Source organism: Desmodus rotundus, chromosome 1 (assembly GCF_022682495.2).
Source record: "Desmodus rotundus isolate HL8 chromosome 1, HLdesRot8A.1, whole genome shotgun sequence".
NCBI lineage: Eukaryota > Metazoa > Chordata > Mammalia > Chiroptera > Phyllostomidae > Desmodus > Desmodus rotundus.
The window spans coordinates 97,240,809-97,261,352 of NC_071387.1; the positions used below are offsets into that span (position 1 = coordinate 97,240,809).

Sequence of the window (20,544 nt, forward strand, 5' to 3'; positions counted from 1 at the left end):
CAGGCGGCGGCTGGCTGCAGCGGAGGGCCAGATGGGGGGTGAGCTGCCTCACTGGATCTCACACCTAGTGCAATCTGCATCGTGCAGACTCCCGCAGTGGAGTTTCTACATGGAGAAGCGGAAGGGTCTATTAACTGAGAAAGTGTCACAACTTGTCAGTGTTGCAACTCCATACCTACTCCTGCTTCTGAATTGCTTGATTTAGGCCCCCGAGGGCGTCTCAGGTGAGCGCTGGTTGGGAGGCCCCCGGTCCCTGGCACTCACTGCTGCTCTCCTACTAGGACCACCTGCTTCTCCTCTGTAGAAGCTACCCCTTCTCTCTGCTCAACAATGAGGTACAGGACCAACCCTTTCTCACCCCAGGAGGAGCCTGACTGGCCCAGGGAATCACTGTGTCCTGTTCCCTGGGCCACCAGAGGCAGTGGTTCAGTGACAGGTCCGTGACCCAGCCTCAGATCTGTCGGGGGTGGGGGGTGGGGAAGATGCTGCTCTTCGCTCCTGAGTGTGGGGTCTGGGGTGAGAGGGCACGAGATGGGGGCCACTCCAGCTGCTGAGGGGTCACAGGGTGAGACCTGGGCCTGGGCCTGGCGGTGGGGAGGGAGCTCAAGGACTCGGCTGCCACCGTGGAGACTCAGGGCGAGGCGCTGGCTTGGCCCTGGCTGGCCCCACCCCTGGCGTTTATTTTAGGGCTCTGGTTTTTCTTCTCTCTGCTGTGTGAATCCGGTCGCCTTAAGCTTTCTGTCTCCTGTGATGTAAGGGGACTCGATCAATCCAGGCTGTTTTTCACGTGACTGAAGTTTCACCGCATTTAGGGTCGTCACAGCTAAGAAAGAAACTTCCGTGCAGAAGGGAACTAAGCTTTGATTCCTCTAGACTGTCCTAGATGGCAGACTTTCAGCTCCTATGGACCAGGCGTCGAACTGTTCACTCTCCGAGGCCCTTCCTGCTCCAGTCTCAGAGCGGCCTGTGCACTGTGGATTCTTCGCTCAATTTGACGGCCACACACTCCCAGGAACAGACAGCTTAAGACACTTGTCCAGGGTCACACAACCATTCATGATGGTGCCAGACCCGACGCGGAAACGAGCCTGGGCCGGTGCGGGGCTCTTTCTGCTGTCGTGAGTCCTACACGTGGCTGTGCACAGGCCTCCTGTTAAGTCCCCATTGGCCAATCGTCAGACTGGGGGCCACCACACTGAGTAAGAGAGGCTCGGGCGTAGGAAGGGGCGAGAAGGATATGCCAGCGCACACACCCACCGACATGAAAGAAAGGAGAGTCTCCCAGTCCCCCAGCCCCAGTGCCCTCCCTTTGCGGTGTGTCTCAGCCCCATCAGCGCGCTCCCAGGGCCCTTCCCTGCACAGCCGCCGCAGTCCTGTCAGACTAGACGAGACTTGTAGTTTCCTCGCAGCCTTACCATTTCTATCTGCATAATCTCCATAAGGAGGGCTCCCATCCTCTCACACTATTGCACTGTGCCCGTAGATCATACTTTCCTGATTACCCCGGTTATCAGGAGACGTTTATGTTATTTCTGGGGTTTTCCTCATTTTTCTCCGCTTTCAGTCATTCAGCAGCAGGCCCCTTTGTGCCTGCAGCTTCTTATTTCCGCTGAGCAATTTCCTTGGGGTGAAGAAGAGGGACTATTGGGCTGGAAGACATAAGCATTTCTAAGGCTCTGCCTAAGGCCAGCCTTTCTGCTTTTCAAGAGCGTTCCACCCACTTATATTGCTGCCAGCAGGGCCAGACTGCCAGCTTTACTGTGACCTCGCCAGCGCGAGAGGCCCACATCAAAGTAATTTATTAACTCGGCCCATGGGACATCCAGGCCGCTCGAACCTGCATTTCTTGATCACCAGAGGTGCTGGACCCTTTCCTGTGGGCTCACGTGCTATTTATATTTCCTCCTGTGTGGACGGCTTCCCTCTGCTGAAACGTCTTGCTCCGCCACTCTTACGTCTGTGGCTGGAGCGGAGGGGAGGTGGAGACGCGGAAAGCCGCTCAGGGGACTGCCGTCAGAGCAATCCCAGAACGGAAAGATCGCATCGAGGGGCCCTTCCAACCCCAGCTTTCCCCCGAGACACCGGACGCATCTGGGAATCCCCGGAAGTCAAGGTTCTCACCTCTGGGTCCAGCACGTGCCCCTCAGTTGGTGAAGCAACCCGACTGACATGGGCAGAGTCACTTTCGATGGCCTGGAGGACTTTCAGAAGCTTCTGCTGTTGTCTGAAATGTGACGAGTTTTAGCAAATGGGTGGTAACAAACGGTGCACAACAGAGAGCATTCCCACCTGAGGCACCACAGCCACTTTCTACCTCAGAGAGATGGAACAGTGTGAGAAGGTGCAGCTGACCCTTGAGCAATGCAGGGGCTAGGGGCACCGACCCCCCAGCGCAGCTGAAAATCTGCAGGTAACTTTTGACTCCCCAGAACTCAGCTACAGCCCCTCAGTGTCTGTGTGGCACTGGTGCCAGACGTCACGACCCAGGGGTGCTCGAGCCCCTCATATAGAAGGGTGGAGAGCAGTGCACGCAGTTGGCCCTCTGCATCGTGGATTCCCAGCCCTGGGCCGGAAATACTGCTTTCCTTCTGCGGTTGGTTGGATCCACAGGTGCAAAACCCGGGGATGCGGAGAGCCGGCTGTGTATTTACTGAAAAAAACCTGCGCCCTGGCCGGCGTGGCTCAGTTGGTTGGAGCGTCGCCATGTAACCGAAAGGTTGCAGGCTCGGCCCCAGTCTGGGCGTGTACGGGAGGTAACAAATCGATGCTTCTCTCCTACGTCCGCGCTTCTCTCTCTCCCTTGCTCTCTCTGAAAAAATCAATGGAAAAAATGTCCCCAGGTGAGGGTAAAAAAAAAATCCACGCATAAGTGAACCTGCACAGCTCAAATCTGGGTTGCTCAAGGGTCAACTCTACTCACCCCGCACACAGTTCAAAGGTTCACACAGGATGTTTTCCTCCCTTTGTAAATAATTGTGAAATCAATGATGAAATCAGAGCTCACCCGGGGCAAGACGGCCAGCCGTAGCTTACTGATAACCGCTGAGCGTCTACACAGGGGTTGACTAAGTATAGTCTGCAGGTCAAATGCAGCCTGTGACCTGTTTCTGTATGGCCTGCCAGCTAAGTATGGCCTTTCCTTCTCTAAAGGGTGGTCAGAACAAAGACAGAAAGTGAAAAGCCTAAAGGATTGGCTATCTGGCCCAACCCCTGGCCTGCACACCACTCTGCCCCTCTTGTTTCTAGGCCATGGGCGTTGCACACCCGGCAGAGTGTCGTCTGCAAACACACCCACGTGAGCTGGCAAGGCTGCGCACCCCTCTAGCCCCAGCTGAGCACGGGCACTCTGCACAGCCCACAGTGAGCGGGCTCCGCACAGCGGCCCGGGGAGTGGCGGTGGGCCACTGCAGGCTGGGAAGCATAGGCTCAGCCTGGCGCTGCTTTCTGAAGATCAGTTTTGCCTGAAGACTAGAGGAAAGCCTTTATTTTGATAATAAAACTTGACAGTTCCAGTAACTGATGCTGCATGTTAATGGAACAGAATGCTGCATTTGAACACATGTTAATAGAGACAAGAAAATTCAAAGGATGCTACTTTGGACCACCAGCCTCCCACCCCCACCCCAGGCCTGGGAACAAGGTTACCACTGTCCGCCGTGTGGGACACGCCAGTGGAAACCCTCGAGCAGGCTGGAGTTTTACACAGGTTGGACTGAACTGAACAAGCAAAGAAGCATTTGCCTGACAGAAATCAAGTAAATTTTGCATTTTCGGGCCGGATGGGAGTGAAGGAGGCCACGGTCTGAAGGAACAGCTTGAAATGGTCTGGAGTAACACAGGACAAGCAAAGAAATGCTGAGGTCCCCGCGGCTGCACAACTACAGGTTTGTTTTTGTTTTCAAGTGCTCGGGGTAAGTACCTGCTCCCCAAGAGGCCGATTCTGTCAATGGCTTCACTGACGGCTCTGGCTCCCCCTGCTGCCCTGGACGGCTCCTGCATGCTGGTCACCACGGTGATGGGACCCTGCTGAGGACAGAAAAGCTTATTAAGCAGATGTCTGAGGTGACACTCCTGGCCCAAGACACAGCAGAGCCATGGTCAAAGGGACATACTTCACTGTCCCACTGCAGGAAGCAGGACAGGAATGAGAATGACAGCATCGGCCCGGGGCTGATGAGACCTAGCGTCCCCTCACAGAAGCTTTGCAAGGAGATGGATCTCAGTGCCTTATGGTCTGGGGGTCCCTGGAAATGATCTGCTTCGATGAGCCGTTGAAAAATTTCTCCCTCTCTCTCTCTCTCTCTCTCTCTCTCTGTGTGTGTGTGTGTCACACACACACATTTGTGCCTTTCTCCCTCTTCTTCCCTCAAAGCACGCACCTTTAATCTCTCTCTCCTAAGCTCCAAGGGCCCTTAAAAACAAAAGATAAAAATAAAAAATTTCTCCCATCAACATCTTTCTCCATCTCAACCCAACCCCTGTTTTGTTTGCTACAAAGTAACAGGACTCCATGGAGAATTCCAGTGATGTCATTAGGGCCCTTCAAGCCTTTCCCCTTCTTCTTCATACATCATCTAAACTGGAAATACACTCTGCTCCCCGTCTGCAAATGATTTCAGTCACTGGAAGCACTGTGAGTCAGAGGTCACATGGCCCAGCAACCCTGGACCCTAGGCAGGGCCGTGTTGCAGACCTGTCAGAAATGCCAGCCAGGGGCAGTTTTAGATGACCAGGAAGTACCTGGACGAGGAAGAGGGACGCATAAAGAAAACCACTGCAGTGCCCGTGGTGCCCCCTGGCCGCCGTCCTGTCCCACCTGGTGCCCTCTCCTCCCCCCCTCTCCCCCCACCATGCATCAGCCTTCCTCCTGCTCCTGGACCAGCCTCCTCATTCTCACTTCAGAGCTTTTCCTCCGTTCCTTCCACCCGAAACGCTGTTTCCTGTTGCTGGCTGGCTCCTTCCCAACAGGCCGGTCTCAGCTCAAATGGCACATCCTTCAAGGGGTCTCACTGGACCACCCTCTAGGAGGTAGCCACCATCCCATTTCCAGTAAGCTTTTGTTTTTTTAAAAAAATGACTTTTATTAATTTATTTTTAGATAGAGGAGAAGGGAGGGCGAAAGAGAGGGAAAGAAACATCGATGTGAGAGAGAAACATCGATCGGTTGCCTCTCATACGCGCTGTGTGACCAGGGACCAAACACGCAGCCCAGGCGTGTGCCCTACACCCAACCAACTGAGGCACACCATCGGGGCCCGGTCAACTTTTATCGCCATCTCTCTCTGAAGCCACATGCTTATTTATGGCTTTACTTGCTCATTATCTTCAAGCTCCACGAGGCCAGGGGCCAATCTGACCTGTACCCTGAGCACGCAGCACAGTTGGTGCACCATCTGACCGGGGCGTTCCCGGGCATTGTATTAATTCAGGCCTGTGTTTGTGGGGCAGTCTTTGCTGAGATGGGCCTCACTGACCTAGGGAGACATAAGCTACAACTTGTTTATTCAGAACACAGAGATCCATTTCTGGTGCTGTCAGGAACTAGAAATGTAACAAGAAACAGGAGTCAGCAGGCCTGCCTGCGTTCTGGATTCTGCGCGTAGCCATGGGTAAGTCACGCTCACCAGGTCTTCCCTCCTGCGAGATGGGCGGAATGCTGCGCTCGGGGGAGGGGGGGCGGGGAGCACAGTGAGGGCCTGTGTGATTTCCACACAGTTACGTGAGGAAAGCTCTCTGGGGACTACCGGGTGCTGCGGGCATGGGGCTTTGTGCTTCCTCTCAGGACTTCACTGACCTCAGGGCTCTCCTCTTCCTCCTTCAGCAGGCTGGTCCACGATTTTGCTGGTGGTCCCTCCATGTCCTGGAATGATGCAATCACATGATCTGAGGTCAGAACGGAGCCATCCACTGTATGCACTTCACCAACAGATGAGGACAAAGAGACACAGGGCCTGTCTCCAGATTCATTGACACAATCATCAGGGCAAATGACTGAGCTCCAGGGAAATGGACAACAGGTGCTACTCAATGAACATCCCAAAGAACAGGCCGAAACAGAGCGTGGTGAGCAGCAGGCGGCACAGGCAGGGCCCTAGGCTCGCAGGCAGGCACATCAGGCCACCTCCCAAGACATGACCTGAGTAAGCCACCTTGCTTCCCTGGGTGCCATTGGGTGTCTCTATAAAATGGGGCGATGAAACCAGCCCTGCCTGTTTGAGGGTCACTGTGAGCATCAAGTGGGGCAAACTAAGATAAAAGGTTTCAGCAGCTGAGCGAGGGAACATGCTTCTGAGAAAGGGCATGTCCCTCATACACTGAGGAGCATCCAAGGCCTCCAGTGTTAAGGGGCCCTCTTCCATCCCGCCACTTCTGTTTCTTGCTCAAGCCCAAGGCAGCAGGCACACACTAAACACCTATAGGGCCTGGAGGCTTTCCGAACAGGAGAAACAGGATGGGGCAGGACCATAGGGGAGGCCTGTCTGGCTCATGCTCTGGGGAATGAAATCTTTCCAGAGAAGCCAGAGCTTACCATTGACTCCATTTTTTCTCTTACCTACAGTGCGCAACCCTAGTCCAATGTGTTAGGGTTTTCAGGGAATCAGCAAGGATTGAAGGCTTATTAGCATCTAGCTTGGGCTTTTTGCAGTAAACTAAAAATGAGAACAAGGTGGAAGAAATGGAAGCTTTGGCAGGTCAGTGCTGCCTCCCACGTCCCTCTCGCCTCTCCACGTGCTCTCTGCAAAACTGATCAGACACTGCCTGGTCCCTGAGTAGCGGAGCCCTCCCCGGTCCCTTCCCTCTGCCCAGGAACGTGCCTGCACCTGCAGCGCGCTGGCGGGGGGCTCGGCCTTTCTGCTCAGGATGGCCCTCTGCAGGGCTTCGTTCTCCACCTGGATGGCTCTGAGCACAGCCGATGCATCTTCCTGCCGGTCCTCCACCTGGAGCACAGGTTTTCGGGTTGCTGATAGGGGTCTCTCCCACCGGCTTCCGGGTCCTGGGGGCAGAAAACAGGGGGTCTCCCTTTAGACTGCATTTCCAAAGTGCGGCTCAAAAACTATTAGCCCCAAGTTGAGGAACAATCTATAAACCATTTGGCTTGTACTCTCCCAAAATGCCAAGGTTACGAAGGACAAAGAAAGCCTGCAGAGCTGTTCCAGACTGAAGAGACTGGCGGGCATGGCGACTGGATGCAGCGGCGATCCCAGGACTGGCCGCGGGCGGCAAAACCGGCCATAAGAACATTACCGTGGCGAGGGGAGAACTCGAAACATAGTCTGTAGCCTGGGTAACGGTATTGTATGAATGCTAAGTGTCCTAAATTTCATAACCTGACGGTACTGTGTCAATATAAAGCAAATGCCCTTGTTCTCAGGAGACACGGTCAGCCCTCCATGTCTGCGGTTCGCACCTGCGGATTCACACCTGTCCTGTTCAGTCAGGCCTGTGACAGCGGCTTCCGTACTGAACACGCACAGACTTTTCCTCATCGTTATTCCCTCAACAATGCAGAATGACTTTGGTATCTACGGGGGTCCTAGAACCACTCCCCCATGAATGCAGAGGGGCAACTCTACATACTGTGGTGTCCAAGGGCAAAGGGGAATAACATGTTTTCTAAATCCCAAATGATTAAAAAACACAGGCACAGCAACTATAAAGTAATTGGAACAGCACGCTAAGAACCGTGAGCTGGGTGAAGGGTATGTGGGAGTGTCACCCGTGCTCTCTGTGTAACTTTCCTTTAAGTGTAAAATGTATCAAAGTTAAAAGTTATTAAAAATTAACCATTTAAAAAGTATCTATAACAAACAATATATATCATGGAGAAGGATGGGTATTTTAAAATATTTTTGCTTTAGTTTGTTTTTGCAAGGATAACAAGAATTACAAAGAAATTACTCAAGTTAAAAAAAAATTACTGCAGACTTCCAGCCAAGATGGAGGCATAGTAGATACACTGTGCCTCCTCACACAACCAAAAGAAGGATAACAACCAATTTAAAAACAAAGAACAACCAGAACTGCCAGAAAATTGAACTGTATGGAAGTCTGACAACCAAACAGTCAAAGAAGAAACATTCATCCAGACAGGTAGGAGGAGTGGAGATGGGCAGCTGGGGTGGAGAGGACCAGGAGGTTCCACATTTGTGTGCAGATAAACCAAGAGGAACAAGTGGGGAGCAAGATAGACTGAGCAACCCAGCATTCCAGCATGGGGAAATAAAGCCTCAAAACCTCTGACTGTAAAAACCTGTGGGAGTTGCAGTGGTGGGAGAAACTCCCAGCCCCACAGTTCACTGGAGAGACCCACAGGGTCCTAGAGTGTACACAAACCCACCCACCCAGAAACCAGCACCAGTAGGGCCCAATTTGCTTGTGTGTAGCAGGGGAAGTGACTGAAAACTGGCTGAGAGCCAGGCAAGCAGCACTGTTCCCTCTTGGACCCCTCCCCCACATATAGCACCACACAGAGCGAAGTGGGTTGTCCCGCCCTGGTGAATATCTAAGGCCCAGCCCATTACAGCGTAACAGGTGTGCTGAGACAAAGAAATATGGCCGAAATGAAAAAACAGATCAAAGCTCCGGAAATAGAACTAAGTGATGAAGAGATAGCCGACCTATCAGATGCAGAGTTCAAAACACTGATAATCAGGATGCTCACAGAAATGGTTGAGTGTGGTCACAAAATAGAGGGAAAAGTGAAGGCTATGAAAAGCGAAATAAAGGAAAATGTACAGGGAACCAACAGTGATGGGAAGGAAACCGGGACTCAAATCAAGGGTTTGGAACAGAAGGAAGAAATAAACATTCAACCAGAACAGAATGAAGAAACAAAAATTCAAAAAAAAATGAGGAGAGGCTTAGGAACCTCCAGGATAATTTGAAACATTCCAACATCCTAATCATAGGGGTGCCAGAAGGAGAAGAGGAAGAGCAAGAAATGGAAAACTTATTTGAAAAAATAATGGAGAACTTCCCCAAGGAAATCAGCTTCCAGGAAGTCCAGGAAGCTCAGAGAGTCCCAAAGAAGGTGGACCCAAGGAATCACACACCAAGGCACATCATAATTACATTACCCAAGGTTAAAGGGAAAGAGAGAATCCTAGAAGCAGCAAGAGAAAAGGAGACAGTTACCTACAAAGGAGTTCCCATGAGACTGTCAGCTGAATTCTCAAAAGAGACCTTACAGGCAAGAAGGGGCTGGAAAGAAGTATTTGAAGTCATGATAGGCAAGGACCTAAGATTTCTCAATCCAGAAAAGCTATCATGTAGAAAGGAAGGGCAGATAAAGTGCTTCTCAGATAAGGTCAAGTTAAAGGAGTTCATCACCACAAAGCCATTATTATAGGGAATGTTCAAAGGACTTATCTAAGAAAAAGAAGAAGATCAAAACTATGAACAGTAAAATGACAACAAACTCACAACTATCAGCAGCTGAACTTAAAAACAAACTAAGCAAACAACTCCAACAGAAACAGAATTGCAGAAATGGAGATCACATGGAGGGTTATCAGTGGGGAGGGGGAGAGGGAAGAATGGGGAAAAAGTACAGGGAATAAGAAGCATAAATGGCAGGTACAAAATAGACCAGGGGAGGTTAAGAATATATGGGAAATGGAGAAGCCAAAGAACTTGTATGTACAACCTATGGACATGTTGGGGGGAATGCTGGTTGGAGGGGAGGTGCAGGATGGAGGGGAATAAATGGGAGAAAAAATGGGACAAATGTATTAGCATAATCAATAAAAAATACTTTTTAAAAAAGAAAAAATTACTGCAAAGGTACAGTTGATTTTGGAAGTCCTAATAGTGGGAAGTTGGGTTTATAAAGTATAAAGTGATATGCAAAAAGCCCCCAATAAGACTGGTTTGATAAAATAAACTATGGCATATCCACCTAAGGGTGGAGTACTATGTGGCTGTACAGAGAAAAGCAAACTAAAATATCTACACTAAAATGATATAATGACTTGAATTTGCCTTATAATCATCTGGATTCTTTCCATGCTAAAAAAAAATCTCCACTTGAAAATAGAACTGCTCAACATGTTTCTACTGGGATCTTGAAAGAGGCTTTTACCTACTGGATTTCATCTCAACAAGTATTTATTGAGTGCCACTCTGCCAGGCTCTGTTCTTGGCACTGGGGACACAGCCGTGTCAGACAGATCAAGGCTGCCCCACCTTGGGGAGACAATAGCCAGAGAAGGAATAAACAGTACAGGGCGACAGCAGACAATGATACGGAAACACCAGAAAAGCGGAGCAGGGCAAAGGACATGGGGGAGGTAAGCGGCGAGGTGGGCTGCAAGGCGGGCGTCACAGAGCACCAGGGAGGCACGGGCAGGGAGCAGGGCAAAGCGAGCAGCCTGCGGTGTGTCTGTGGAGCGGCCAGGTGCCCTGGGCTGGAGCAGAGGGGGCGGGGGGGATAGGCTGAGAGGAGGCCTGAGAGGGAGTGGAGATGCAAGGTCACGCTGGGGCTTGAAGGACACTATAAAATCGTTCCTTTGAGTAAAATGGGGAACCGCTGAAGGACTTAGAGCAGGGGATGACTTGATCTGACTTGGACGGAGAACTGACTGAAGGGGGTGAGGGGAACATCAGGGAGACCAGTCAGGGGCTTCTGCAGTTGCGCCCTGAGGCCCGGGAGCAGCAGAGGAGCGATGCAGAGCGCAGTCGCAGTCGGATTCTGCATCTCTGCTGAAGACAGCCAGCAGGGTCTCCTGACCGGGTAGGTGTGGCTGGGAGAGGAGAGGAGCTCAGGATGACTCCACGTCGGGCGGGCCTGAGAAAGTGGACAATGAAACTGTTCTGAAGGAGCAGGAGGGCTGCGGAGGGAGCAGGTTTAGAAGAAAAGATCAGGGGCTCGTTTGGGACAGGCGGGGCCCAGGATGTGTTGGCCGCAAAGTGGAGCTGTTGAGTCCGCAGGTAGGCATACAAGTCTGGGGCCTGGGAGGGAGGTCTGGAGGTGTGCATTCAACATGGGCAACTGGACTGCATCATTTAACAATGATATCAAAGACTGACGTGACCGCCGACCTCTAACGAGCTAACTGGGAATTTACAGGTGTGAGCTCTCAGGGGTCATTTACATGTATATATGGCTAGTATGAAGCGTGTTGGAAAACAGCACCCTTCCACCCTCATGGCCTCAGGAAACCATCACCACTGATTATGAGAGATTCCTATCAGAGCACTTGGCCCTTGCGCTATGTTCTGTTGGAACGTTGTATCCAAATGAGAGTTCAAGTAGGAACTCAAGAGAGGCATCGGCAGCTCCCTGGGCCGGCTTCCAGAGTCGCCAGGCACTGGGTAAGGGGAACTATGGGTTTTTATGGAAAAGCTAAGCTGAAATGGGGAGCTACCAATTTCCACCAGGTACCTGGGAGAGGGGCCGTGGGTGCAACCAGAGGCAGGCTCTCTCTGTGGGTGACGCTGAATGAGGGGCGGGGCCCAGTGACCGAGGGTCAGCACCCAGCTCCAGGCGACACCAGCCACATTCGGCTGTGCTCCTAGTGTTGCCATTGTGCTTTTTCAGGAAAAGCTCAGATATGAAATTTATGTGAAGTCCCCTCAATTTGTTCATACATACTCTAGTTTTTAAGAAACATTACCACCAGAACCCAAGGGCTGGTGGAATGCAGTCCGAGCTGCTTCCCCAGCAGGGTCGTGTGCCTGTGGATGCCTGGCCTGGATGATAAACAGCAATGGGTGAGCTTCCCGGTTTGCCCTTCTTATCAGCTACTTGGCCTGCTCGCAGCGGGAGGGATGAAAAGGTAAAGCAAAAGCGGGGGGGTGGACAGACTGAGGGAGGTGGGATCCTCATTGTGACAGAAAAGGAAAAGGGAGCTGAGGGCCACACTGGGCTCTTCCTCACTCGGTGCAAAGAGAGACCAGGTCCCTAAAGGAGAGGGGGCAGGAGGACAAAGGAGTGAAAGGAAGCGAAAGGACATGATCAGGAACTACCCTGGAGCTGGAACTGACAAATCTTGAATCGCAAACATATGCTCGCCCCAAGGGGAGCTGCAGCAGAAATTCGTCCAGGCAGGGGGAGGCGTTAGGGCACAGGCTCTTAACCCGCAGCGCGCTGTGCAATGACACCGTGCCCTGGGCTCAGGGGCACAGAAGTGGGTGCCACGGGCATGGCCCTGTCCTCACGCACCTCAGTCGCGGGACAGAGACAGACGGACGGGACGGCTGCACACAGAACACACCAGCAGGTGGTGATGAGTGCTGGGGCCAAAGACAAAGCAGGGAAAAGGCCAGAGAAGCCAGGAGGGGAAGGGCACTGTTGAGACACTCAGCCAGGGAAGGTGACATCTGAGCAGAGACCGCAAGGCAGTAAGCCTTGAGAACCCCCATATGGGAGGGTGTTCCGGCCAAGGGATCAGTAGGCGCCACGGCCCTGAGGTGGGCGGGGCTTGGCGCACCGAGGAGCCGCAAGGGGAGCTGCGGTGCGGGAGGAAGGGCAAGTGGGGGGGGGGGGGGCGGGCACACGACCGCCGCTGAAGCCCTGCGGGCCTCGCACCCCTTCAGGACGCCACGTCCATTGTGTTTACTGGCACCTGGCGTTACAGTTTTTGTCAAATAAAAGGATGGGAACTGATTCCGCCCAAAACCTTGTCAGTCTCAGTATTTGGGCGTGTCACTAAAGCATGTTCTTTCCTCCACCACCGGAGCGCTTCCGATCCTCGATCCTACAGATCAGCGACTTCCCACCGCTGCGCCACGGGAGTCTTCAAAACACGCAACACCTGACTACGGAGCCGGGGCACAGACCTCTTTTCCCTCACACTGTCAAATCAAAAATGATAACAGACAACACAACAATAGCCGTCCTGTGAGAATTAATCAAAATTATACCTTTTTTTTTGTCAGATCGGCAAAATATATATTTTTTGGCGTGCTGCAGAATTTTAGTTATGAGTTTACGTGTACCATGAGATGAAATAGTTGAGGATCGCTGCTGTACGTGATTCTGTAAATAAGGGGCTAAGGTGGTGTGTGCCGCTAGACCCACGCACAGCACCGTCACTGGGGCGGGCAAGCCCCAGCCCGGGGGAACGCTGGGCAGCACCTGAAACTCAAGAGCTCCTCCTCCACTTCCAGTTCCGAGCACTTACACAGACAGTCTGAAAAGAGCTGCGTGGTGACCCTGGCCTCCCTACCGCCACCAGGTGCCTTAGTGGTCTGGGGCTGGGGTCGAACACTGTGTTCGAGGTAACTGACTCCCGGTCCTCGGCCACTGCCACCCTGTGCCTGCCTCCTCTTGGGAAAGCACACTGAGGAAGGCATTTTCTTCCCGCAGGCCCAGTTTTGCCTGCGCAAACCCTTCTGCCCGAGTGTCTTTCACGTGGGAGGTGGAGCGCCTCTAGCAACACGTCCGCGCTGCCTGTGCCCTCCGGGTCATATTATGCTAAGAAGATGCTTTTAGAAATTAAATCACCCTTCTCCAAGCGAAGGTCAACTCCGCAGCTCCACTCCCAGAACTCCCCCCACCCGTGGCTCCCAGAAATGTCTGCACACAGTGCCCGCGTCCTCCTGAACCCCATTTCTGTCCCCCGGCTTGTGTTCACTGTGCTGCCCCTCGTGACCGAGAGGGAAACAACCTTTTAACTCTTTCCGCAGCTCTCACTGCTCACGCAGGCACACCATCTCTGCACATGCAGGGGTGGACTTTTTCTCGCCCCAGACCTAGAGAGTGTAGATTTACTCGCACAATAAATTTGTGCCACCAGCAAAAGCCAAATTGTACATTTTATTTTATTTATTTTTTAAAAGATTGTATTTATTTATTTATAGAGAGAGGAAAAGGGAGGGAGAAAGGGAGAGAAACATCACTGTGTGGTTGCCTCTCACACACACCCCACAGGGGACCCAGCCCACAACCCAGGCATGTGCCCGACTGGGAACCGAACCAGTGACCCCTTGGTTTACAGGCCAGCAGCCAATCCACTGAGCCACACCAGCCAGGGCCAAATTGCACATTTTCACTTATCCCATAAGGTTCTTTCTGGTTGAAAACCACCTCTCTTCCATTAATGTCACTTTCCCTTTGCTTCACTGGGACTTGGCTTTCATCTCGCGCACAGAAACAGAGAACGTGTAATCATTCAGGAGATTTACCATGAATACAACACATGTCGCCGAAAAGACAGGACAACGCAGGGCTGTTGGTCAGCTCACCAGCCAGGTGACTTGTTCCCAGCCACCAGCTGCAACTCAAAAACTACAAATTCAGAGTCTCGGGCAAATTGCCCCTTACCACATGCCGGGGCCTCTGAGGTCACCTGGGAAGCCAGGGAAACAGCAAATACTACATCGGAGAACAAGGGTCTAGCACAGAGATCGTAAGCCAGCAGCCCACAGGCCAAAACCAGCCTCCAGATGTGTGCTGTGTGACTTTTATGTCTTTTTAAAATTAGAAATAGATGCCAAGCTTTTTTTTAAAAAAGAGAAAAATTGGGATTTCTGACATCTCTTGAAAAATCACACGAGCTGGTAAACCTTGGGTGGCATTCCCGTGGGACAATCATAGGCTGTAGCTGGGTAGCGGTGCCCCCTGTACATAGAATATTATAAGTCCTCAGTTTCCACAGTGCACCCTGATCCCTGCTGTCACATGCCTGTCAGCCTGGAAACTGGATACAACCTCATGTGGCAAAGGTCAGGGAAGCAGCTGAGTTGGTTAGCCCTGTTTTGTCTCAAGATGCCCACACCCTCCTCTAAAATTTAACTGGGAAGCGGGAAGGAGGCTGCACCCTGAGCACCAAGTACAGGAGTACCCAGAGCCCCTTGCATCTCAGGGTGGCCCAGCCCCATCAGACAACGTGCTTCCCACGGTGTAGGAGACTATGACAAACTGCGACACGTTCCTCCCACCTCTGGACACAAGCCGTTTGCACTGTGACGCTGCAACATCTCCCACCAGGAGGTGGAGTCAAGTTCTCTAGCTCGGCTTGGCCTGCTGGCTTCCTTTGGCCAACAGGCTGCCAGCAAGTATGACCAAGCAGAGTCTTTTAAAAGCACGTGGGCGAGTCCTCTCTTGCTGCTCCGAGACCACCACATGCTGGATAATGAGACTACATGGGGGGAGATAAGTCATTCTCCTGAGGTCCTGGGGCCAGCTGGGCTGCCAGACATGTGAGCGAGGCCGTCTGAGACCATCCGGCCAGCCACCCACTAGCTCACTTCAGAACTATCCAGCCCACTTGCAGGCCCCTGAGCGAGAACAAAAGGGTTGTTGTTTTAAGCCACTACATTTCGGGATCATTAGGCAGCAATAAATAGCTGATACACATAGCTTGTAAAGGCCCGTGTTCTCATCTCTAAAGCTTCTTTTGGGGCCTCTCCATGGGCAGGTACTCTCCATGACTCTTAATACGCCCCCTTCTGCTGCTGTCTCTTCTTCAGCCCAGGAATGCCCATGATTTTCAAGGCAAGAAATCAGGGCTCCCCCTGACGCCTCGACTAAATGACTTCTACTGTTTGCTCTTGGATAGTCCAGGCCTCTGCTCCATACCTCGCCTCTGAAGAATTTGTAGCAAGGTGTTGTGTGTGTTAATTTTTTATGAAACGAACAGCAGTTGCTTTTGTCTTTCCAGCAACAGTGACCTTCACAGCATCCAGGTGTTCCTTTGGGGAACCATCCTCTCCCCCCGCCTCTGGCCTACATGGTTTAGATAGATGTGACCCCACTCCTAGCCCAGCCTGGCCAATGAAAGAACTCCTTTCCCTGACCACGGAGATCAGAGATGGGCTCAGATGAGAGCTGGTCCTTGGACTCTGCTGGAACTACAAAGGAAAGGGGCACCCTGGCTGCTGTGGCTCAGTGGATTGAGCGCCAGCCTGCAAACCAAAGGGTCGCAGATTCGTTTCCCAGTCCGGGCACACGCCTGGGTTGTGAGCCAGGTCCCCAGTAGGGGGCGCACGAGAGGCAACCACACATTGATGTTTCTCTGCCTCTTTTTCTCCCTCCCTTCCCCTCCGTCTAAAAATAAAATAAATAAAATCTTTTTAGAAAAGAAAAGAGAGAGCCAGCCTCTTCCCCCTGGGGTTGCTCAGCCAGAATCCAGGAGCCTGGAGCCCCTGGGGCCATCTCTAGGCCATGCCTGAGACTAGAGGTGTGGTCCTCCAAGTGTGAGCTCCAGGCCAGGAACATCAATATCACCTGGGAACTTGTTAGGAATTAAAATACTTAGGCTCCACCCTGGATTCACTGAATTAGAAACAAGGGCTGGAGCCCAGCAATCTGTACTTTAATTTGCTTTGCAAAAAATGCCAATGCACATTTAAGTTTGAGACCCCCAGGACTGGAGGAGAGAAGAGCTAAGTGATACAGGAACGGCTTCCTGGTGATAATCACCCGAGCACCTGGGTCCCGCCACGCCTGAGGTTAACGCTATAGTCCCAGACTTTCCAGGCCTGTGAGCAAGGTATTTTCCTTTGTTGCTTCATCCAGGTTGGGTTTCTGTCACTTGCTCTTAATAACAAACACTGACAATTGTTATAAGACTCGGGGCTTTGGCAGAATGGTGTTTCTGCTGCAGGTTTCCTGACAGAAGTGCTAACTGCAGGCCTGGCAGGGCTTCTCCCTCACTCCCGCCGCGGGGAGTGACTTCCTCTCCGCGGCTGTCTGGGGAAGTGGCTCCGGTAGATGACCTCTCTAGAGCACTCTGACGGCTTGGACAGCCAACTTTCTGCACTACAGACTAATGTCAGGTCTCCCTCAAGAAGACACAGGTTCCTAGAAGTTTCTTGGAGGGTTTATGAATAGAGACTGGAGTTACACTGCACACAAGGCCCTCCCATTAGAACCGGGGGCAATCACAGCGACAGAGAAACTGAGCTCTCGTGGAGTTGCAACACACACTTAATTGACACAACTCAATTTCAGGACCTTCGCCAGGCAATAAGGGGGACAACTGTCAAAGGCTGCAGGCAACTAGTTGCACTTCTGTAACCGATTACAGGCTGGTCTGTAACGGCAGCCGAGCTAATCCAGATCAACCCCTCCCTGGAGCACAGCTAGAAACCTGAACCAAACATTCTAAAAAATCTGTTGGAAAAAAGAAATCTATCTGAAGGCATAGAAAGCAAACAGGGCTGTGATGAATCACAGGGCCAGTGGCAGGTGGACAGGGAAACCCGGAAATGGGAACCTGGCACCTGGAAGGTGTTTCCCTCAAGGTGCCGCCGAAAAAGAGCTGCCACGGGGCTGGGAAGCTGAGAAGACCAGGCGACAAACTCGGGGCTCCAGTCTGAGAGTGCGAGCGAGCCGTGAGGGTGCGGGGAGGTTAACGACGCGTGCAAACCCAAAATACTGCCAACTGTGTAAATAACGATGATGATGATGACAATGATGTCATCATCCAGCGAGGTGTGAAATCTAGACAGGATTAAAATGCATGAATGGCAATAATAGCTCTTAAGTGGAGAGGAGAGTAAATGAAGTTTCAGAGCTGGAAGGTCCCTTCACTGAACGAGAAGTGGTAAACTTGCTAATTGAAAGTAGACTCTAATAGGTCAAGAATGCATGTTGCAATCTCTGGTAATGACTAAGAGAATAACAAAAGAATGTGTAACTAACAAGCTAATAGAAAGGAGAAAGAGAAATAATATAAAGTAATCAGTTCAAAAGAGGGCAAGAAAGAAGGAAAAAAAAGGAACATAAAACAGGCAGAATAAATAAAAAGCAAACAATAAGATTGTAGATTTAAACTCAAATATATCAGCACTTACATTAAATGTAAATGGACTAATGTGCCCATTAAAATGCATAGATTGTTCGAGGATAAAAATTTAAAAACCATTATGTGCTGCTTACAAAGGAAAGCTTGAAAGTCAGAGAATAACAGAAGATACGCCACGTGAACACTAACCGAAAGAAAGCTGGCAGACTGTCAGGCAAAAGGCGCCACTAGAGCAAACAGGAGACGAGACGTGGAGATACAGTGTTGCATTCTCCAGGTCAGTATGAAAAGGATGGTTACTGCATGCACCGAAAAGGTGGCCCTCACACACGCACAGTAAAGTGCGAAAGCGCCCCAGACTTTGCCCGGAAGAGGGTGGGCAGGTTTGATTCCGCTGTCCCCTCAGGGCCACCCAGGCTCCTTCTGCCTCTGCAGATGTCCACACCCCAGTGCCCCCAGCCAGTGTTTGAAACACTCATCTTCCCTGCAGCCCAGGCCCAAACAAGGCCGGCGGCTTCGCCAGGGGCGCGACCAAGAAGCTGGGACTGTTCCCACGCTGGGGGAGAAATGCGTCTCTGGGGCTTCCTGAGAGGCCTCTGTGGGGTGTTGTTCATACAGAGCCGTAGGGGCTGCACTTAACCATCAGTTTAATGTACGTATTTCCAAGAGTAGCTTTGGCCACCTGTGTTTTTTGTGACCTTTAGAAACTAGTCACCATTTTACAGGTGGGTCCACGGCAATCCCCTTTCAGTGGGCAGGGGGGAGGGGGGTGACAATGCCACGGTTTTCAACTTCCCTTTCTTCAAACTTGGCTTATGTCGGAGCCAAGTGTACCTAACAGATACAGGCTGCGCCCCAAGCCCGTTCAGAATGAAGACTCCACTTCCTCAAACAGTGTCCTTTCTAAGGGAACAGGTGGGCAAACTGCTCTAAGACCCAGGTACCCGGGGTTTTATTAGGTGACCCAGGCGACACGCATTTTTCATCTGAGCGCACGCTCCGTTGCCGTGCTAGCCAGGCCCGCGGTCACAGCTGCGACCCCGCGGGCATTCGGTTGTCCCTCTCATCTTCCTTCTCGTGCTTGCCCTTCGCCCTCACTTCCTCGCACGCTTACTCACTGAAGCTTTGCGCTCCATACCGTCTGTGATTCGTGTGAGTGCCGCACGCTGCCCGACTGTGCTACCGGCGCTCCTCCACCCGGGATTTGCTAGAGCACGTCAGAATGTTCTAGAGAAGGGCAGGTTATAAATTAGTTCATCAAGCTCTACTTCTCAAAATGCCACACATAATGCATGTGTTAGGGGTTGAAATCCTAGTTCCTAGTTCCCGTGACCTGTTCGGAAACGAGACATTTGCAAATGAGAGAGTTACGATGAGGTCCCTGGGGCAGGCTTTCATCCTGCATGACTGGTGTCCTCACAGAACGGGAAACGTGGGTGCAGAGGCAGGAGCGCCTACAGGCAGTGCCACGCGAAGGCTGCAGTCATGCTGCCGCAAGTCACGCGCCCCCCAGAAACTAGGAGAGACTCCCAGAAACAGATCTTCCCGAGAGCCTTCAGAAGGAACATGGCCTGATGACACCTCGATCTTGGACTTCTAGCCTCCAGAACTTTGAGATAATAAAATTCTGCTGTTTAAACTAATCAGAGTGCAGCCCTTGGCCCCAGCAGCCCTAAGAAAGTGATCCAGTGTCCAAAACGGTCTCAGCTGATACGTGGTTTAGCTTTGAAAATATTAACGTATATATTTATATTGCTCAGGATTGAAAAATATGACAAGTGACGCAAGCCTTTGGGTTTTAGACGTGTTACTGCTTAGGACTAGGCTGACGGGGGTTCGCAGTTAGCAACTGATGGTGTAGGTGGCGCATGCAGGGAACGCTGTGGAGCCAGAGACTCCGCAGCTAGAGCTCAACACCGGCTTCCCCAGCTACCGGCCTCGTCTGGGCCTTGGTTTCCTCTGCACAACAGTGCTGATCGTAGCTGTACCTGCTGCACGGGGCATTTGGGTGATTATATGCAAGATTACATTTACATGTACAGAACACGGCCTGGGAACTGGCTCAGTGCTCTATAAATGCTGGCTCCTCATTTTATTGCTCACACACGGCAAACCTGGTGACGGCGGCATGCCTGTAAAGGAGGGGATCGCGGGGAGCCCAGTGGGACGGCCGACCGCCACCAGGCTGCGCCCCTTTCCAGGGGCTGTGGTGAGCGGCACACTTCTCTGGGTTTCTTCTCTTTAACAGCTTGTTTTGCAGGAACCTTCTGAAAAGCCGTTTTTATTTTTCACACAGAGTGAACACCAGCAGTGCAGACCGGGGCCTTGTCCATGTGAGCAGGGGCAGTGGAGCCGGCCCTCGAGCAGAGGAAACAGCGTCACGCAGACTGCAGCCCGGGCTCTCCCCTCGCTGTTGGAGCTCTGGGGGCTGACTCGAGCCTACAGCTCATCCCACCGCCCCTCCTCCTCTCTCTCCTTCTCCGCTTCCCAGCTCTTCATCTGACCAAAGCTGAAAGATCAAAATTCACTAGTGTTTTCTGACACCTTACATGTGACATCTTCCTCCTCCCAGCATCTCCATTATCAGGATTTACAAACACAACAGCTCTTTAACCCATCAGCTGCTGCGACCTTGACACGCCCTTGTCAACACATCACTTTGACAGTGATTCCCTTCCTACCCCTACCATGCTCGGGCCCCACACAGGCCTCTTTCTAGACTCTGGCTTTTGCCAAGAAGTCCCTGGGAGCTCTGGCCCTCACTCTGCCCATTGGATCCTGGCTCTTTGTGGTTGCAGGGGCAAGGAACCTCCCCCACCTGCAGGCCCGCTTTGCCCCCAGTTGCCTGCTC

At 52.0% G+C, this 20,544-nt stretch overlaps 1 protein-coding gene across 10 annotated transcripts in view; it reads right to left on the reverse strand.

Annotated features, from left to right (window-relative positions):
- The window catches only part of KATNIP (katanin interacting protein), a 194,258-nt gene that overhangs the window by 58,071 nt on the left and 115,643 nt on the right, over positions 1–20,544 (reverse strand). For 6 of the 10 annotated variants that reach the window (XM_045195338.2, XM_045195334.2, XM_045195337.2 and 3 more), the window contains 4 exons: positions 6,816–6,994; positions 5,795–5,860; positions 3,920–4,026; positions 2,122–2,224 (listed from right to left, as the gene is read on the reverse strand). In XM_045195338.2, the coding sequence (XP_045051273.2) occupies positions 2,122–2,224; positions 3,920–4,026; positions 5,795–5,860; positions 6,816–6,994 (455 nt within the window). The remainder of the gene's footprint in view (positions 1–2,121; positions 2,225–3,919; positions 4,027–5,794; positions 5,861–6,815; positions 6,995–20,544) is intronic. The other 4 variants (XM_024560330.3, XM_045195335.2, XM_045195336.2 and 1 more) reach the window with 3 other exon arrangements.